The sequence below is a fragment of the Miscanthus floridulus genome, chromosome 1 (assembly GCF_019320115.1).
Source record: "Miscanthus floridulus cultivar M001 chromosome 1, ASM1932011v1, whole genome shotgun sequence".
Classification (NCBI taxonomy): Eukaryota; Viridiplantae; Streptophyta; class Magnoliopsida; order Poales; family Poaceae; genus Miscanthus; species Miscanthus floridulus.
Genome location: NC_089580.1, coordinates 170,825,624 through 170,844,360, shown reverse-complemented (window position 1 = coordinate 170,844,360; position 18,737 = coordinate 170,825,624). Strand labels below are relative to the sequence as shown.

General features: G+C 45.8%; 1 protein-coding gene across 1 annotated transcript; it reads left to right on the top strand.

Annotated features, from left to right (window-relative positions):
• The first annotated feature begins 5,694 nt into the window (after positions 1–5,694).
• Positions 5,695–7,047, top strand: LOC136467115 (patatin-like protein 2). The gene is made up of 3 exons (XM_066465666.1): positions 5,695–5,704; positions 6,183–6,721; positions 6,811–7,047. Exons 1-3 carry the CDS (start codon positions 5,695–5,697, stop codon positions 7,045–7,047), a joined length of 786 nt encoding a protein of 261 aa, XP_066321763.1.
• Positions 7,048–18,737: the final 11,690 nt, after the last annotated feature.

The following is an 18,737-nucleotide window of genomic DNA, read 5'->3' as shown; positions in this document are numbered from 1 at the left end:
ATGCATTGAAGAGAAGATTAGGCGATTAGTGCTTATGGGCCTTTTAGTGTGTGCTCTCGGTTAAGCTTAATGTTTAGTGAGGTTTGTACACTTCCAAGCTATGGTGCTTGCACACATCAAGCGTAGTACACTTGTGACTTGTAATCTTGCAAGATCACAGCAATAGTGTTTGTGTTGTGGTCGCTGATGTTGTATGAGGGATGAGAGACCCTCGATAGTTTAGCTGAAGTTCTCCATAATGAAGGACAACAGGGAGTGGTATAGGGGCCACACAAAAACCCAATTGCACATGGGGGAGGCCATTGGGTATCCATTGAGTTGTTGTAGGGGCGAGATGGCGGACTAGAGGGGATGAATAGTCTTTTCTAAAATTAATTGTGCCGGCTAACCAAAACAAATACAAAATTAAAACTATCGGTCTAGCCAAGACTACACCCCTCTATCTAAGTTCATAAGCACCTTACAAAGATCCTAATTATGCAACAAAGGTGCCGGGTGAAAGCTCCAGTTTGGTTTTGGTGAATTGATGAAACCGTAAGTGCTAACCTAGTTTATCAAAGTGATTATGAGATAGGTGGCACATTCCAAGTGGTGAAGCAAATGAAGATCATGACTTGATGATGGTGATGCCATGGTGATGATCAAGTGCTTGGACTTGGAAAAGAAGAAAGAAAAACAAAAAGCTCAAGGCAAAGGTAAAACTTGATAGGAGTTTTTTCGTTTTGGTGATCGAGACACTTAGTGAGTGTGATCACATTTAGGATCTTTAGCTGTACTATTAAGAGGGGTGAAACTCGTATCAAAATAAGGTTATCAAAGTATCACTAGATGCTCTAACTCATTGCATATGCATTTAGGATCTAGTGGAGTGCTAACACCCTTGAAAACATTTGAGAAAATATGCTAACATATATGCATAAGGTGATACACTTGGTGGTTGGCACATTTGAGCAAGGGTAAAGAAGATAGAGTTTAATGCGCTGGTCACGAGGTGACTGGACGCGTCCGACGTGAGGACCGGACGCGTCCGGTATCTTCCCGATGTGACCGGACGTGTCCGGTATTCTGGCCAGGCGTGGTAGAGTTGACCGGACTCTGGGTCGTAGCAGTGACCGGACGCTGAGAAATCACTGTTTAGCGTCCGATCGAGGTGACATGGAGCGCAGGTGATTGGTCTAGAGAGGACCGGATGCAGGGGTGCATTTGGTCGGCCACACCGGACGCGTCCGGTCGGCCTAGAGCGGCTCTAGGAGCTCTCTAGACTCGACCAAACGTAGCGACCAGACGCGTCCGGTATGAACCAGCAGGTCTCAGGTTTTCAGCGCTATAATTGATCAGACGCTGGGAGCATCTGGTCTGGTGTGACCAGACGTGTCCGGTCGGACCAAAATGGCTCTAGGAGCTCTCTGGACTTGACCGGACGTTGTGTCTCCCACGTCTGATCGATTTCTAATGATGCATCCGGTCACTAGCATTTCTGTGCCTAGAGATAGCCATTGTGCGCGAATGGCTAAACAATTTGAAAGGGACAGGTGGTGGTCTAGCTACGACTGGACGCAGTGATCGGACGTGTCTGATCACCCACCGAACGCGTTCGGTGCAAACGACCGGTGCGTCCGGTCGTCCCGCAGTCAGCCCAATAATTGAGCTAATGGCTCTATTGTTTGGGGTGTCTATAAATATCGTTTGGCCGGCTCTAACTCATTCTATTGGCTATTTGCATTGACATAGCAACCTTGTGAGCTTGGCCAAATCCCTCCCAATCATCTCCATCATTGATTCATCATCTTTGTGAGATTGTGAGAGAATCCAAGTGCATTGCTTGAGTGATTGCATTTAGAGGCACTTGGTGTTCGTGTTTTGCTGTGGGATTCACTTGTTACTCTTGGTGGTTGCCGCCACCTAGATGGCTTGGAGCAGCAAGGATCGTCGAGTAGAGGTCGATGATTGTCTCCGGCTCCGATCACGGTGATTGTGAGGGGTCTTGTACCTTCCCCGGCAGAGAGCCGAAAGGTAACTCTAGTGGATTGCTCGTGTCATTGAGTTACCTCACTTGTGGGTTGGTTCTTGCGGTGTCCAATTATGTGGATGAGGTTCGTACAACACCTCTTAGCCATCGAACCACCAAGTGTTGGTCGACACAATGGGGACTAGCGTGTTGGCAAGCACGTGAACCTCAGGAGAGCCGGGGTCACCATTTGATTGAAGGCTTAACAACCTCAGTGTCAAATTATGGCTCAAGTTGTGTTCAACCATGTGGGGGGCAAACCACCATTCTTTGATGGCACATGCTATGATTATTGGAAGAGAAAGATGAGGATGTATCTTGGTTCAATCAATGATCAAGTATGGGATGTGACCGAGAGTGACTATGCTATCATTGATCCCAACAATCTCACCAACAAAGACAAGACCAACAAGCAATGCAATACAATGGCTCTCAACACCATATACAATGCCATTGATTCTAAGGTGTTTGAGCAAATCAAGGATTGTGAGAGAGCTAATGAGGTTGGAAGAGATTAGAGGAAACTTATAAGGGCACATCGGCGGTGAAGAGTGCCAAGTTGTACATCCTCAAGGACAAGTTGACAAGCTTCAAGATGAAGGAAGATGAGAGCATTCCGGAGATGTTCCATCGATTGTAAGTGATTGTAAATGACTTGAAGGCTTTGGGAGAGAAGATCAATGACTATGATGTCTCTCAACGGTTCTTGATGTGCTTACCTCCAAGATTTGAGATGTTGAAATTGCTTATCATAAGAGAAGGATTGAAGGAGATTACCCCTAACCAAGTACTAGGTGATGTCATGACACAAGAGACATACCGTGTGGAAAGGGAGGGGGTTGACAAGGATGACAAGAAGGAAGATGAAGATAAGAAGAAGAGTGTAGCATTCAAGGCTAGCTCATCATCCAAGAACAAGGGCAAGTCCAAGAAAGAATCAAGTGATGATGATGATCTTAGTGATATTGATGATGAAGCTATGGCTCTCTTTGTGCACAAGATGGGCAAATTCATGAAGAAAAAGAAGGGCTATGCTGCAAGAAAGAGAAGAGATCACACCAAAAGCAAAGAATATGTGAGAAGATGCTACAATTACAAGAGCCCCGATCACGTTGTAGCGTATTGTCCCTACAATAGTGACAATGATGAGAATGAGAAGAAGAAGCACAAGAAGGATAAGAAGGAAAAGAAGGAGAATAGGATGACCTTCTAAAAGAAGAAGAAGGGTGGAGGCTATGTGGTCACTTGGGATAGTGATGGCTCTTTGGATAGTAATGGCTCTAGTGATGATGGCAAGAAATCTATCAAGAAAGCACTAGCAAGCATCGCCATCAACAACAAATCCTCCATCTTCGACACTCCATTGACATGCCTCATGGCAAAGCCTACCAAGGTAAAATATAATGTGAGTGATGATGATGAATGTGAAAGTGATGCTTGTAGGAGTGATGATGATGAGGAGTACACCGAGGAGGAGCTCATGGACATGTGTGAGCAAGTGCGCACTTGCTTTGAGATGAAGAGAAAGGAGTGCAAAGGATTGAGCAAGAAAGTCAAATTTCTTGAGCAATCCATTGATTAGCTAAGTGCCACTCATGAGAGGCTAATAGAAGCCCATGAGAACCTTGGCAAAGCTCACTTCAAGATTGAAAAGGCTCACTCATCTCTCATCGAGCAAGTCAAGAAGGAGGAAGCCAAGAAAGAGCAAGTAATTGTGTCTTGTGATATGGGACTAACATGTGATATTATTGATGAATCTTTTTATAAGCCCATTGTAGTTGCTCCCACTAACCCTTCTTCTAGCACTTCTACTTCAACTTCACCTTTGAGTGATGGTTTCACTTGTGATGCCTCACTAATGGTGGAAAATAAGACCCTCAAGAAGAAGGTAAATGAGCTCACTCGTGCCTTAGGCAATGCCTATGGTGGAGATGCCCACTTGCTAAAGTGCTTGGGTAGCCAAAGGTTTTCTCTCAACAAAGAGGGATTAGGCTATACCCTCAAGAAAGGCAAGATGACCATTGTCACTCCCAAAGCTAGCTTTGTGAAGGACAATGGTCAGTTTTGCAATAGATGCAAGCAAGTTGGGCATATAGAGCAATATTACAAGACTAACAAGAACAAGCTACCTAATGTATGCTCAATTAGATTTGATTCTTGTTACATACTTGTTAAGGGTGTCAATGGTGTGAAGGCTAAGTTCATTGGTACACCAATTGTGGGCCCCAAGAAGAAGGCCATTTGGGTGCCAAAGACCTTGGTAACTAACCTTCAAGGACCCAAGCAAGTTTGGGTACCTAAAAGGAATTGATCTTCTTTTGTAGGTCAATTATAAAGCCAGAGGAAGACATTGGGTGCTTGATAGTGGGTGCACACAATATATGACCGGTGATCCAAGAATATTCAATTCAATCAATAAAGATAAGAGCAATGGGATTGATAGTATCACATTTGGTGACAATGGCAAAGGCAAGGTCAAAGGTCTTGGTAAGATTGTAATATCCAATGACTTGAGCATTTCCAATGTGCTACTAGTAGAGAGCTTGAACTTCAACCTATTGTTGGTAGCTCAATTGTGTGATCTTGGTTTCAAGTGCATATTTGGTGTGGATGATGTAGAGATCATAAGTGTAGATGGCTCTAACTTGATATTCAAAGGATTTAGATATGAGAATCTATACTTGGTTGATTTCAATACTAGAGAAGCTCAATTGTCAACATGTTTGCTCACTAAGTCTAGCATGGGTTGGTTATGGTATAGAAGGCTTGGTCATGTTGGAATGAAACAATTGAACAAGTTTATCAAGCATGACTTAGTTAGAGGCTTGAAAGATGTCATATTTGAGAAAGATAAGCTATGTAGTGCATGTCAAGCCAAAAAGCAAGTTGGTAACACACATCCTAAGAAGAGCATGATGAGCACATCTAAGGCATTTGAGTTGGTGCACATAGACTTGTTTGGACCAACCACATACACTAGCATTGGTGGAAACAAATATAGATTTGTGATTGTGGATGATTTCACTAGATGCACATGGGTGTTCTTTCTTGTTGACAAGAGTGATGTGTTTGCAATCTTCAAGACATTCATCAAGAGAATTCATAATGAGTTTGAAACAACCATTAAGAAAGTGAGAAGTGACAATGAAAGTGAGTTCAAGAACACAAGAGTGGATGATTTGTGTGATGACTTTAGAATTAGGCATCATTTTTTGGCCAAGTACACTCCACAATCAAATGGCCTAGTTGAAAGAAAGAATAGAACTTTGATTGATATGGCAAGATCAATGTTGAGTGAGTACAATGTGAGTCATTCATTTTAGGCCGAAGCAATCAACATGGCTTGCTACTATAGCAACCGACTCTATTGTTACACCATAATGGAGAAGACACCCTATGAGCAATTGAATGGGAGAAAGCCCAACATAGCATACTTTCGGGGTTTTGGTTGTAAATGCTACATATTGAAGAAAGGCACTAGATTAAGCAAGTTTGAAAAGAAATGTGATGAAGGTTTCTTGCTTGGTAACTCCACTACTAGCAAGGCATATAGAGTTTGGAATTTGACTAGTGGTACTCTTGAGGAGGTTCATGATGTAAAATTTGATGAAACAAATGGTTCCCAAGAGGAAGATGAGAATCTAGATGATGTGAGAGGCACTCAATTAGTCAATGCAATGAAGAACATGGACATTGGTGATATAAGACCTAGAGAGGTGATTGATGTTGAAGATAATAAGAATCAAGTGCTCTCTAACTAAATATACAACCTAGTGGTTCTCATGATCAAAGTCAAGAAAGTGCTAGTGTTGACAAATTGCAAGATCAACAACAAGTGGCTAGTTCATCATCTCAACCAAATGACCAATCAAATGCAAGCAATCAAGTGCAAGTGCTCCAACCAACCAATGTCGCAAGAGATCATCCTTTGGACTCTATAATTGGTGATATTTCTAGAGGTGTACAAACAAGATGAGAAAATTTCCTATTTAGCCTCGAAAATAATGCTACTTTCCTATTTGACACCGAAACTGAAAATCTTTCCTATATGTCCTCAACTCGAGTTTTTATTTCCTATTTGACATTCCCGTCAGTTCCGTCAGTTCCATGAGCAACTACCGTTAGCTGTTGAAGTGAGGCGATGGGAAAAGACCAAAATGCCCTTTGAGGGTAGGAAAAGAACTCGGTGGCCTAGAGTCGCGGCTGTTCATCTTCTCCACGTACGAGGCCAAGAACGACACGCTCAAGAACGCGCACGACACGCTCAAGAACACGCACCTCTCCGACATCTGCATCAGCACGTCGGCGGCGCCGACCTACTTCCCGGTGTACTTCTTCAAGACCGAGGCCGCCGACAGCAGGTCCCGGGAGTACCACCTCGTCGACGGTGGCATCGCGGCCAACAACCCCACCATGGTCGCCATATCCATGCTCACCAAGGAGGTGCACCGTCGGAACCTGGACTTCAACATCGGTAGGCCGACCGAGTACACGAACTACCTCGTCATCTCCGTCGGCACTGGGTCGGCGAAGCAGGCGGAGAAGTACACCGCTGAGCAGTGCGCGAAATGGGGCCTCATTCAGTGGCTGTACAACGATGGCTTCATGCCGATCATCGACATCTTCTCACATGCCAGTTCCGACATGGTTGACATCCATGCACCCATGCTCTTTCAGGCCCTCCACTGTGAGAAGAACTACCTTCGCATTCAGGTATGATATGTTTGTAGGATATACTAAAGCATATATATTATGTTCTTGGTATAAAATCGACGATGATCGATGCTATCGTATTTATGTAGGATGATACTTTGACTGGGGACGCATCATCAGTGGACATCGTGACCAAGGAGAACATGGAGTCTCTGATCAGGATCGGCCAGGAGCTGCTCAAGAAGCCAGTGGCGAGAGTGAACATCGACACTGGGGTGTACGAGTCCTGTTCCGGTGAGGGCACAAATGCAGAGGCGCTTGCTCACTTCACCAAACAACTCTCTGACGAGCGCAAGCTACGCAAGAGCAATATCAACTCCAACTAGCTCTCAAGTATCAATTACAGACTGGCAGTGGAATTCCACACAAGGATCTTCAGATTGCAGAGTGGTCATTACATACATAGACTAGTAGTATGCCTTAGATAGATGCATTGCATGGTAGCTAGCCATTTGTTATTTTTAGAGTTAAATGCACCTCGGCGAGGCAGAAGTAGCAGCGGACAGCGCTCGCGGAGACTGATGACCTCGGCGGCGAAGTGGAGCCTGGGCAAGGTGGTGATGACTGGCGAGCTCGAGCACGGCGAGGCAGGAGCTGGTGGCGGGGTGAAGGATGGTGGGCACGAGCGCCGCCTAGATGTCGTAGATGAGCGCATCAAAACTGTCACGTATGTACGTACGTCCATCACTCTCGCGGACGGGCAAGTGCAACATGCACGCTAGCTAGCTGAGCCATAGCCCCCTACCAATTAATCAAGCAGTTTCGCCAGGCGCGCGCTTTGCGTAGACCCAGATGAAATGCTGCTTGCTGCCCTTCAGGGCCGCGGCAACCTGCTCGGCGACCTCCTCCATCTCGTACGACCTCGGGTGGCTGGACCCTGGGCACCGGCTCATCAGTGACTACGGCCTCAAGTTCCTGCCCCTCGACACCTGCATGTCCAAGGAGTTCGTGGATTTCGTCTTCCAGATGGAGGAGGCCGTGCCCGTCGCTGGCCTGGTCATGAACACGTGCCGCACGCTGGAGGGCAAGTTCATCGACGTGGTCGCCGCGCAGCCGCTGTTCTAGGGCCAGAGATTCTTTGCGGTCGGGCCGTTGAACCCGCTGCTGCTCGACGCGGACGCCCGGACGATGCCGTGACAGGCCCACGCCATGCCCACAAGACGTACCAGGAGCGCATCGACCCAGCTCCTCCCCCTACGCATGCACGCGACGCGTACGGGCGCGCGCGCGCACGCCTACTCCGGCAGTCCGGCCCCTTTCCCTGCCCGTGCCTGCCTGGCTCTGGCGCTGGCGCTAGCGCGCGCATGCATGTGGCATACCCGCCCGGTGGTGGCCGTGCATGCCCGCATGCATGCTGCCGCATGCCACGGCAGCAGCTAACGGTAGTTGCTCACGGAACTGACGGGAATGTCAAATAGGAAATAAAAACTCGAGTTGAGGACATATAGGAAAGATTTTCAGTTTCGGTGTCAAATAGGAAAGTAGCATTATTTTCGAGGCTAAATAGAAAATTTTCTCAAACAAGATCTAGATTGGCATCATTTTGTGAATATTTCTCATTTGTGTCATCTATTGAACCAAAGAAGATAGATGAAGCATTGAAGGATGTTGATTGGGTGAATGCTATGCATGAAGAATTTAATAACTTCATAAGAAATCAAGTATGGGAATTAGTAGAGAGACCAAAGGGACACAATCTGATTGGAACCAAATGGGTCTTTAGAAACAAGAAAGATCAAGATGGCATAGTAATAAGGAACAAAGCAAGATTAGTGGCTCAAGGTTACACTCAAGTTGAAGGTCTTGACTTTGGAGAAACATATGCCCTGGTGAAAGCTCTAGTTTGGTTTTGGTGAATTGATAAAACCCTAAGTGCTAACCTAGTTTATCAAGTGATCATGAGATAGGTAGCACACTCCAAGTCGTGAAGCAAATGAAGATCATAGCATGATGAAGATGATGCCATGGTGATGATCAAGTGCTTGGACTTGGAATGAAGAAAGAGAAAAACAAAAAACTCAAGGCAAAGGTATAAACCATATGAGCTATTTTGTTCTGGTGATCAAGACACTTAGTGAGTGTGATCACATTTAGGTTTGATAGCCGTACTATTAAGAGGGGTGAAACTCGTATCGAAATGCAGTTATCAAAGTGTCACTAGATGCTCTAACTCATTCCATATGTATTTGGGATCTAGTGGAATGCTAACACCCTTGAAAATGTTTATGAAAATATGCTAACACATGTGCACAAGGTGATACACTTGGTGGTTGGCACATTTGAGCAAGGGTGAAGAAGTTAGAGGTGAAAAGGAGTTAGTCTCGCTGGTCACAAGGTGACCGAACACTGGTCTTAGGCAGACCGGCGTGTCCGGTCAATTGTAACAGCGAAGATGCTGGCATCGGTCAAACGACCAGATGCTGGGTCGCTCAGTGACCAAACGCTAGCAAGGTGTGTCCGGTCCTGTTGTTGGGCAGCGCACAGAGGCTAGGGTCTCTGACCGGACGATGGCAGGGTCCGGTCGTGCATGACCGGACGTGTTCGGTGGGCAAAATGCATTTCTGGAACCTTACTGGAAATGACCGGACGCTGGTGGCTCGGCGTCTGGTCAGTTATAGCGCAGTGTCCGGTTAACTCAAGTGACCATTGAGATCGAGACACGTGGCTGTCGTCGGGTGACCGGACGCTGAGGTCCAGCGTCCGATCAACATGACCGGAGCGTCCGGTCAGCCCGTGTTTTGCCCAGTGCAGGGGTACAATGGCTCTATTTCGTGGGGGGCTTCTATTTAAGCCTCATAGCCGGCTCAAGCTCACTCTCTTGGCAATTTGCATTGACATAACAACCTTGTGAGCTTAGCCAAAGCCCTCCCACTCATCTCCATCATTGATTCATCATCTTTGTGAGATTGGGAGAGAATCTAAGTGCATTGCTTGAGTGATTGCATCTAGAGGCACTTGGTGTTTGTGTTTCACTACAGGGTTCGCTTGTTACTCTTGGTGGTTGCCTCCACCTAGACGGCTTGGAGCAGCGAGGATCGTCGAGCGGAGGTTGGTGATTGTCTCTGGCTCCGATCGTGGTGATTGTGAGGGGTTCTTGACCTTTCCCCGATGGAGAGCCAAAAGGTACTCTAGTGGATTACGCGTGGCTTGTGTGATCCTCATCTTGTATTGGTTGTGCGGCACCCTATTGAGGGTTTGGCGTGTGAAGCCAATTAGCGCGTGAACCTCCAAGTGAGTGAATCGCCACAACGAGGACTAGCTTGTCGGCAAGCAAGTGAACCTCGGTAAAAATCATTGTGTTCATCGTTGATTCCGAGGTGATTGGTCTTCATTGTTATTCATCTTTGTGATTGATTGGTTCCTTCATCTACACGGCGGTATAACCTTGTCGATCACTCTCTTTACTTTACCACAAACTAGTTGACAAGCTCTTTAGTGTAGCTAGTTGTGAGAGCTTGCTTGCTTGGTTGGTGTGGCTCTTTAGTTAGCCTTTGAGAGCACACTAACATAGGGTAGTGTCATAGCTATTGTGTGAATAGACACTATCTAAACTAGAATTGTGGTAGGTGGCTTGCATTTTGAGTAGGCTAGCGCAACACTTGCTTCGCCTCATAATTGTCTAACCATTTTGTTAAGTGTTGTTGTAGAAATTTTTATTAGGCTATTCACCCCCCCTTTAGCCATTAGGACCTTTCAAGTGGTATCAGAGCCAAGGTCACCGTGATTTGAGGCTTAACAACCTTCGGTGTAAAAATAGCTCAAATCAACAACACCAAAAAGCCACCCCAATTTGATGGATCAAATTATCCACATTAGAAGTTAAAGATGACCACACATATCAAGTCAATCAATAGAAGAGTGTGGAAGGTGGTAGAAACCAAAATTGAGATTGAAGATCCGGAGAATCCCACCACGGCTGAAGAAGTGCTTCTCCAAAACAATGACATTGCTCTAAGTACTATTCATGATGCAATTGATGAAAGAACATTTGAGCAAATCAAGAATATTGAGATGGCTCATGAGGCATGGAAGAAGTTGGAAGAATCATTTGAGGGCACTGAAGCCGTGAAGGGTGCAAAGGCTTACATTCTCAAGGAGAAGTTTGCAAGCTTCAAGATGAAGGAGGATGAGAGTGTGCCGGAAATGTTTCATAGGCTTCAAGTGCTTATCAATGATCTCAAAGCACTTGAAGAAGAGGTGAAGGACAAGGACTTCTCCCACAAGTTCTTGAGATGCTTACCCTCAAGATTTGGCACATTGGTCACTATTCTAGTGAGAAGCAGTTTGGACACCATGACACCAAACCAAGTATTGGGAGATATAATGACCGATGACACATAGAGATGATGATGAGAAGGAAGAAAAGAAGGAGAAGAAAGATGACAAGAAGGATGACAACAAGAAGAGCATGGCATTCAAAGCCACATCATCCAAGGGCAAAGCTAAGCAAGAAACATCAAGTGAAGATGATGATTCATGGGATGATGATGATGATGAGAAGATGGCTCTCTTTGTCAAGAGATTTGGCAAGTTCATGGTGAAGAAGGGCTATCGTGCTAGGAGAAAGAAGTCTTCATCCAAGAACAAAGAAGAGTCAAGAAGATGCTTCAAGTGTGGAAGCAAAGATCATCTTGTTGCTAAATGTCCATACAATAGCGACAATGATGATGACAAAAAGAAGAACGAGAAGGACAAGAAGGAAAAGAAAGAGAAGAAGGACAAGATGGCCTTCAAGAAGAAGAAGGACAAGATTGTCTTCAAGAAGAAGAAGAAGGAGAAGAAGGAAAAGAAAGAGAAGAAGGAAAAGAAAGAGAAGAAGCGCCATTGCTATGTGACAATGAGAGTGCCGTAAAGCTCACCAACAACCCGGTTCAACATTCAAGAACAAAGTACATTGATGTCCGCCACCATTTCATAAGAGATCAACAAAAAGGGGACATTTGCATTGAGAGTGTAGGCACCGAAGATCAACTTGCCGATATATTCACCAAGCCATTAGATGAGAAAAGGTTTTACAAGCTAAGGAATGAGTTGAACATATTGGATTTCTCAAATATGTGATGATGCACCCTCCACTTATATGACATGCCTCTCCTTTGAGCAATCCAAGGTAAAAGTTGATTGGCATGGCATACATCCTTGCTAAGGACATGTTTAGTGCATCTAGTCATTTTCACATTTAATAGGCTCATTCATAAAAATCAAATGATTTTGATGTTTGTATGGTACCACTGTTGCTTTTATGTTTCATTTGGTCTAGTGGTAGCATATGACATGTTTGTGGGCTTGTAAACCTAGTGTTTGATCTAAAAAAGGAGCTCTAAGTGTTTAACTCAACATGGTACAAGATAACCCTTATTTAGAGGTGTGAAGAAGCTTGTCCTTGGATCAAACCGAGTTAAATATCTTTGGTAAATAATCTAGATTGAACCATATTTAGGAAAATGATCCTCACCCCATTCATTGACATTGATAATCTCAACATATCTACATTTTGAACCTTTGTGGTCATTGATGACAAGGGGGGAGAAATAGGGTACAAAGATATAAGTAGTGTACAAAGATATAAGTGGTAGGGGGAGAAATAGAGAGAAATTGAGAAATTGACATAGGGGGAGAGATATGACAAAGGAAGGGGATCAATTAAAATTTTAAGCACACAAGTAGGGGGAGCAAGCTCATAAACTTGATTGATGTATTTTAATGTGCATTTCATATGTTTGCTTGCATGGCACAAGTTTTAAATTTCAATATCCATGCTTGTGTGGTGTATGCTAGTTGTAGATTTGAATGATAAAATGAAAAACTAGCATGCATAGGTTAAGTAACTAGACTCATGCTCATATTATGAAAACTAGATCCTTGCTTCTAATGTTGATCTCACGGGGTATTCTAGTTTTTATGTATGTCTAGTTACTCATGATGCTAAGGATGGTATATTAGTGCACTCCGATTGGTATCACGCTTCAAACGTCTATCTTTTATACCTTAGCATCATTTGGTAGACATTGTCTCCTATATTTCCTATCTAAGCATATGTGCAAGCTACAATCCAAACTCTTAGCACATATGTAGGGGGAGCAATTGCTACTATTTGGGGTTCATGAAACTTGTCCATATCCTTTTACACATGGTAAATATGCTTGGGCAAGCAACATGGATTCAATTGAATTTCAATTTATATCTTTGTGAAAGGGTTGTCATCAATTACCAAAAAGGGGAGATTGAAAGCTCTAGTTTGGTTTTGGTGATTTAATGAAACCCTAAGTGCTAACCTAGTTTATCAAAGTGATTATGAGATAGGTGGCACATTCCAAGTGGTGAAGCAAATGAAGATCATGACTTGATGATGGTGATGATCAAGTGCTTAGACTTGAAAAAGAAGAAAGAAATATAAAAAGCTCAAGGCAAAGGTGAAACTTGATAGGAGCTTTTTCGTTTTGGTGATCGAGAAACTTAGTGAGTGTGATCACATTTAGGATCATTAATCGTACTATTAAGAGGGGGTGAAACTTGTATCGAAATGCGGTTATTAAAGTGCCACTAGATGCTCTAACTCATTGCATATGCATTTAGGATCTAGTGGAGTGCTAACACCCGTGAAAACATTTGTGAAAATATGCTAACACATGTGCACAAGATGATACACTTGGTGGTTGGCACATTTGAGCAAGGGTAAAGAAAATAGAGTTGAATGCACTGGTCATGGGGTGACCGAACGCATCCGACGTGAGGACCGGACGTGTCTGGTATCTTCTCGATGTGACCGGACGTGTCCGATATCCATACCGGACGCGTCCGGTATTCTGGCCAGGCGCGGCAGAGTTGATCAGACTCTGGGTTGTAGCAGTGACCGGACGCTGAGAAATCACTGTTTAGCGTCTGGTCGAGGTGACATGGAGCGCGGGTGATTGGTCCAGAGAGGACCAGACGCAGGGGTGCATCCGGTCGGCCACACTAGACGCGTCCGGTCAGCCCAGAGCGGCTCTGGGAGCTCTCTGGACTCGACCGGACGTGTCCGGTATGAACTAGCAGGTCTCGGGTTTTCAACGCTATAATTGATCTTACGCTGGGAGCGTTTGGTCTGGTGTGACCAGACGCATCCGGTCGGCCCAGAGCGGCTCTGGGAGCTCTCTAGACTCGACCGGACGCTGCGTCTCCCGAGTCCGATCGATTTCTAACGGTGTGTCCGGTCACTAGCATTTCTGTGCGTAGAGATAGCCGTTGTGCGTGAATGGCTAAACAATTTGAAAGGGACACGTGGCAGTCTGGCTACGACCAGATGCTTCGACCGGATGCGTCCAGTCACCCACTGGACGTGTTCGGTGCACATGACCGGTGCGTCCGGTTGTCCCGCAGTCAGCCCAATAATTGAGCCAACGGCTCTATTGTTTGGGGGTCTCTATAAATATCATTAGGCCGGCTCTAGCTCATTCTCTTGGCCATTTGCATTGACATAGCAACCTTGTGAGCTTAGCCAAAGCCCTCCCACTCATCTCCATCATTGATTCATCATCTTTGTGAGATTGGGAGAGAATCCAAGTGCATTGCTTGAGTGATTGCATCTAGAGGCACTTGGTGTTCGTGTTTCGCTATGGGATTCACTTGTTTCTCTTGGTGGTTGCCGCCACCTAGACAGCTTGGAGCAACGATCATCGAGCGGAGGTCGGTGATTGTCTCCGGCTCTGATCGGGGTGATTGTGAGGGGTCTTGTGCCTTCCCCGACGGAGAGCCGAAAGGTAACTCTAGTGGATTGCTTGTGTCATTGAGTGACCTCACTTGTGGGTTGGTTCTTGCGGTGTCCATTTGTGTGGACGAGGTTCGTGCAACACCTCTTAGCCGTCGAACCACCAAGTGTTGGTCGACACAACGGGGACTAGCGTGCCGGCAAGCATGTGAACCTTAGAAGAAAAATTGGTTGTCTCTTGCCCATTGGTACTCTCCCGGTGATTGATTTAGTATTCATCTTATGATTGGTTCACTCCTCTACATGGTGGTATAATCACCTTACTTACTCATTTACATACCCGCAAACTAGTTGTAGTAAGCTCTTTAGTGTAGCTAGAAATGAGAGCTTGCTTTGTAGCTTAAGTTCATCTAGTGGAGCTCTTTAGTATAGCAAGTGTGAGAGCTCTTAGTGAGTAGTGACTTAGTAAATTGTGTGTCTAGTGATTATAGTAACTAGAATTGTTGGATAGGTGGCTTGCAACCCTTGTAGAGCTAGAGCAAGTTTGCTTTTCGCTATTTGTCATACTAATCAAATTGCTCTAGTTGGTTTGTAGATTTTTAATAGGCTATTCACCCCCCTCTAGCCATATTAGGACCTTACACCGGGCTAGCTAGAGCTCACCTAAACAATTCTAGCTTGCAAGGTCACACAAAACTATACCACTAGTACTTCAAGCATGAGGGAGCTCCTACAAAACTAGTATGCAAAAGCACAAAGCCTAAGCTTACTAGCAATACTAAAAAGTAACGCAACTAATGCTAAATTAGAGAGCGCAAACCACTTAGCTACATAAACTAAGCAATGTGACTAACAAGGTTACTCAAACCAAATTAGTCATGCAAGGAAGCTACTTCTATGCTACACAAGCAAGAAGGTAACTAGCAAGCTACACAAGCTAACTAATTACTAGAGCAACTACACAAGCACAATGTATATGAAAATAATTACAAGTTTGTGAAAGGGGGTTGCAAATCAACAGGCAGATGATGACACGATGATTTTTATCCTGAAGTTCACTTGGTTGCCACCAAGCTAGTCCCCGTTGTGTCGACCGCACACTTGGTGGTTCGGCGGCTAATAGGCGTTCACAGCCTAGCCACACATTGGGCACCGCAAGAACCAGCCTACAAGTGAGGGTAGCTTAATGACACGATCTACTAGTGTTGCTCTGTGCGGCTCACGCAGGGTGAGCACAGTACCCCTCACAAATCCTTCTCTGGAGCACCGCACAATATTCTTGCATGCTTGACGACGGAGAACTTGCCACCAAGCTGTCTAGGAGGTGGCAACCTCCAAGAGTAACAAGCACCACCGGCTTGCAACTCGAACACCTAGTGCCCCTCGATGTAATCTCTCAATTGAAAGCCCTAGTTTGGTTTTGGATAATTGATGAAACCTAGGACTAACCTTTGATCTAAGTGTGTGAATTAGATGAGGTAGTCCAATCCAAGTAGTGAAGCTAGATGATGGTCATGGTGAAGGTGATGGCCACAAAAGAGATGATCAAGTGCTTCACATTTGGAAAAGAAGAAAGTGAAAAACAAAAATTGGGCTCAAGGCAAAGGTATAATGATAGGAGCCATTTTTGGTTTACACTCAAGACACCATAGAGGGTGTGAGTGATTTAGGATCGATAGCCATACTATAAAGTGGAAAATCTTTGGCCAAGCGGTTATCGAGTGCCACTAGGTGACATGACTCTTACATATGCATTTAGGAACCTAGTGTGCTAACTTTGACCCTTCTAAAATGCTTTGAAAAATGCTAATACAAGTGCACACAAGTTCTACACTTTATGGTTCATAAGTTGGAAGCAAGGGTGAAGTGGTTGTGGACTTAGAAAAAGAAAAGGAGGCGAAGGCTGAGGATTGGATGGTGGCTCTATCCTGGCTGAACATTACCTAGCTGAGTTCGGTCAATTATAGTCGGTGGCGCGAAGTTGGCCGAGAGTGCTGAGGATGGACCGGACGCTACGACCTGACTCTAGGGCAGAGTCCGGTCACGCGATCCAGAGAAGGAGTGGCGTGGCCTTTTGACCGAACGCTGGTTGCAGAACGAAACCAAATGCGCAGGGCCCATGTCAGTTCAAGGCTGACGTACGCTGACGCTAGCGTTGTGTGTGAGCGCTTGTGAGGACCGGACGTCGGGCGTGTCAGGTTGCCGATGATCGGACACGTCCGGTCAGTAAAAACGGCTCTAGAACCTCTCTATGCTTGATCGGACGCCACATTGTGGTGAGTCCGGTCATTTCTAACTACCAAAGTTTTGCTAGGCGCTAGGCGAAATCTAGGCGATGACCCTTAGCCTAGCGACTAGTCCAGCCTAGGCTAGCCTAGGCGATGTTAGGTGTTTTTCTAGGCATTTTGCCAATTTATATTTATATATCAATATATAATATATACATTTATAGCACAAATCATGAATAATTTAGATAAAAAATAGGGAAGGACCAGTAGACATACCTTAGGTCCTTTGTCCTTAGTTGCAGTCAACAATTTCATAGATTCATCATAGTAGATACATGGAATCATTCAACAATTTCAGATTTCAGAAACAGATGAGAGGAGAGCAGGGAAAAGGAACAACTGCAGGGAAAGGGAACAGAGGAGACCGGTTGTATATGTTTGCAAACAGACAAAGCAGGGGAAGGAAACAGAGGAGCAGGGGAGGAGGACATACAGACCTTGGGAGGAGACCGGCGGGGAGGAGCTTCTAGCGACGAAGACGAAGAGACCGGCGAGGAGGAGCACGACCCACGGGGACGAGCTCGTTGAGGAGGAAGGAGACCAGCGGGGAGCAGCGTCGCTGGCGGGTCTTGCCAAGCGAGGAGGAGGCTCGCCGGCAGGATCTGCTTCCAGGCGAGCAGCGCAGCCGGTGGGACCTGCTTCCCGGCGGGGAGGAGCATGACCCGCGGGGATGAGCTCATCGAGGAGGAAGGAAACTGGCAGGGAGCAGCGTCGCCGGTGGGTCTTGCCAGGCGAGGAGGAGGCTCGCCGGCGGGATCTGCTTCTAGGCGAGCAGCGCAGCCGACGGGACCTGCTTCCCGGTGGAGGTCAAGGTCGAGGCGAGTATGACTTTCTCTCCCCTTCTCCCCCTTATCCTTCTCCAGTGCAGCAGCGCGTGGCTTTTTCCCGTGCCTAGAGCTCTGTGCACGCGCGCTCGCCCATGGAGCCATTCTTTCACGCGCGATGGCCTGCGTTGCCCGCCTAGCTCGATTCCGCAATGCCTAGGGCTCCTGGGCGCCGCCGAGTCACCGCCTAGCTCCGCCTAGTCGCTTCGCTCGCCTAGAGGGGCGATTACCCCCCTAGTCTAGGCACCAGGCCATAGCCTAGCGACTAGGCGCGCCTAGGAGAGACGTAATCGTCGATTTTCAAAACTTTGCTAACTACGAGTTCGATTGTCACTTAACTACGCCACGTTGATAGAATTGGATCCTCAGGTGCAAAACTCTTTTGTGTTAGAGATAGCAACACTTAAAAAACCTAATGCACATTTAAATATAACTTACATAGGTTTTCATAAGCGTTTTTGACCTTAGTTTTTAAGTGGCCTAATTAGACATTATAGCCCTTTCACGTGGGACACCAAGTCACGCCATGGGTCGAGTGAGGCAATGGAAGGCCAAGTTACCTAAAAAATTTGCAGGTGCAACATAACAGGGTACTTTGTATCCCATGTTTAAAGAAATAGAGCCAGGAAAGTAAAGTTATTCATGATTGTAGATATATCAAAATACAATTCAAGTATAGAATCGATGTAGTTGTTCAACATTCCATGCGTTGATAGTGATGTTGCAGTGCTGATCCTCAATTTGATAAGCCCCTAGTGACGACAAGACGTTGTGGGTTGTCGTGGGATGCTGCGTGTCGCAACGGGATGATGGGCTGCTAAACGCTGGCGCAAGATGATGAGTCATGCTACGTGTCGTCATGGGTTGCCGAGTGCTACAAAGGCCCATCGCGTGTCGCCATGTGCCATTATGTGATGCCAAGTGAAGTCGTGGGCCAATGAAGGTCATAATGGGTCTTAGAGGGGTGTCGAGTGCCATAGCAGGTCGCAACGGGCTATCGTGGGCTACCGAGTGCTGTTGTGGGATGTCAAGAGACTCCACAAGACGTTGAGGACACCGTGACATGCCAATCAACATAGTGGAAGGTGTTAGTGAAGAAACCCATCCGATCCATCTAGATGAGTCTATGCACGATGGCCCCTACTCTACTAGTAATCGATGTATCATGCGTAATAGATCAGAGGGGTAACACATGAGAAAAAGATTTATACCTAAGT

Bases quoted from the DNA above. Each gene is read 5' to 3' on its own strand.
- LOC136467115 (XM_066465666.1), top strand. The intron at 6,722-6,810 runs GTATGATATGTT...GTATTTATGTAG, and splicing joins AGAACTACCTTCGCATTCAG to GATGATACTTTGACTGGGGA.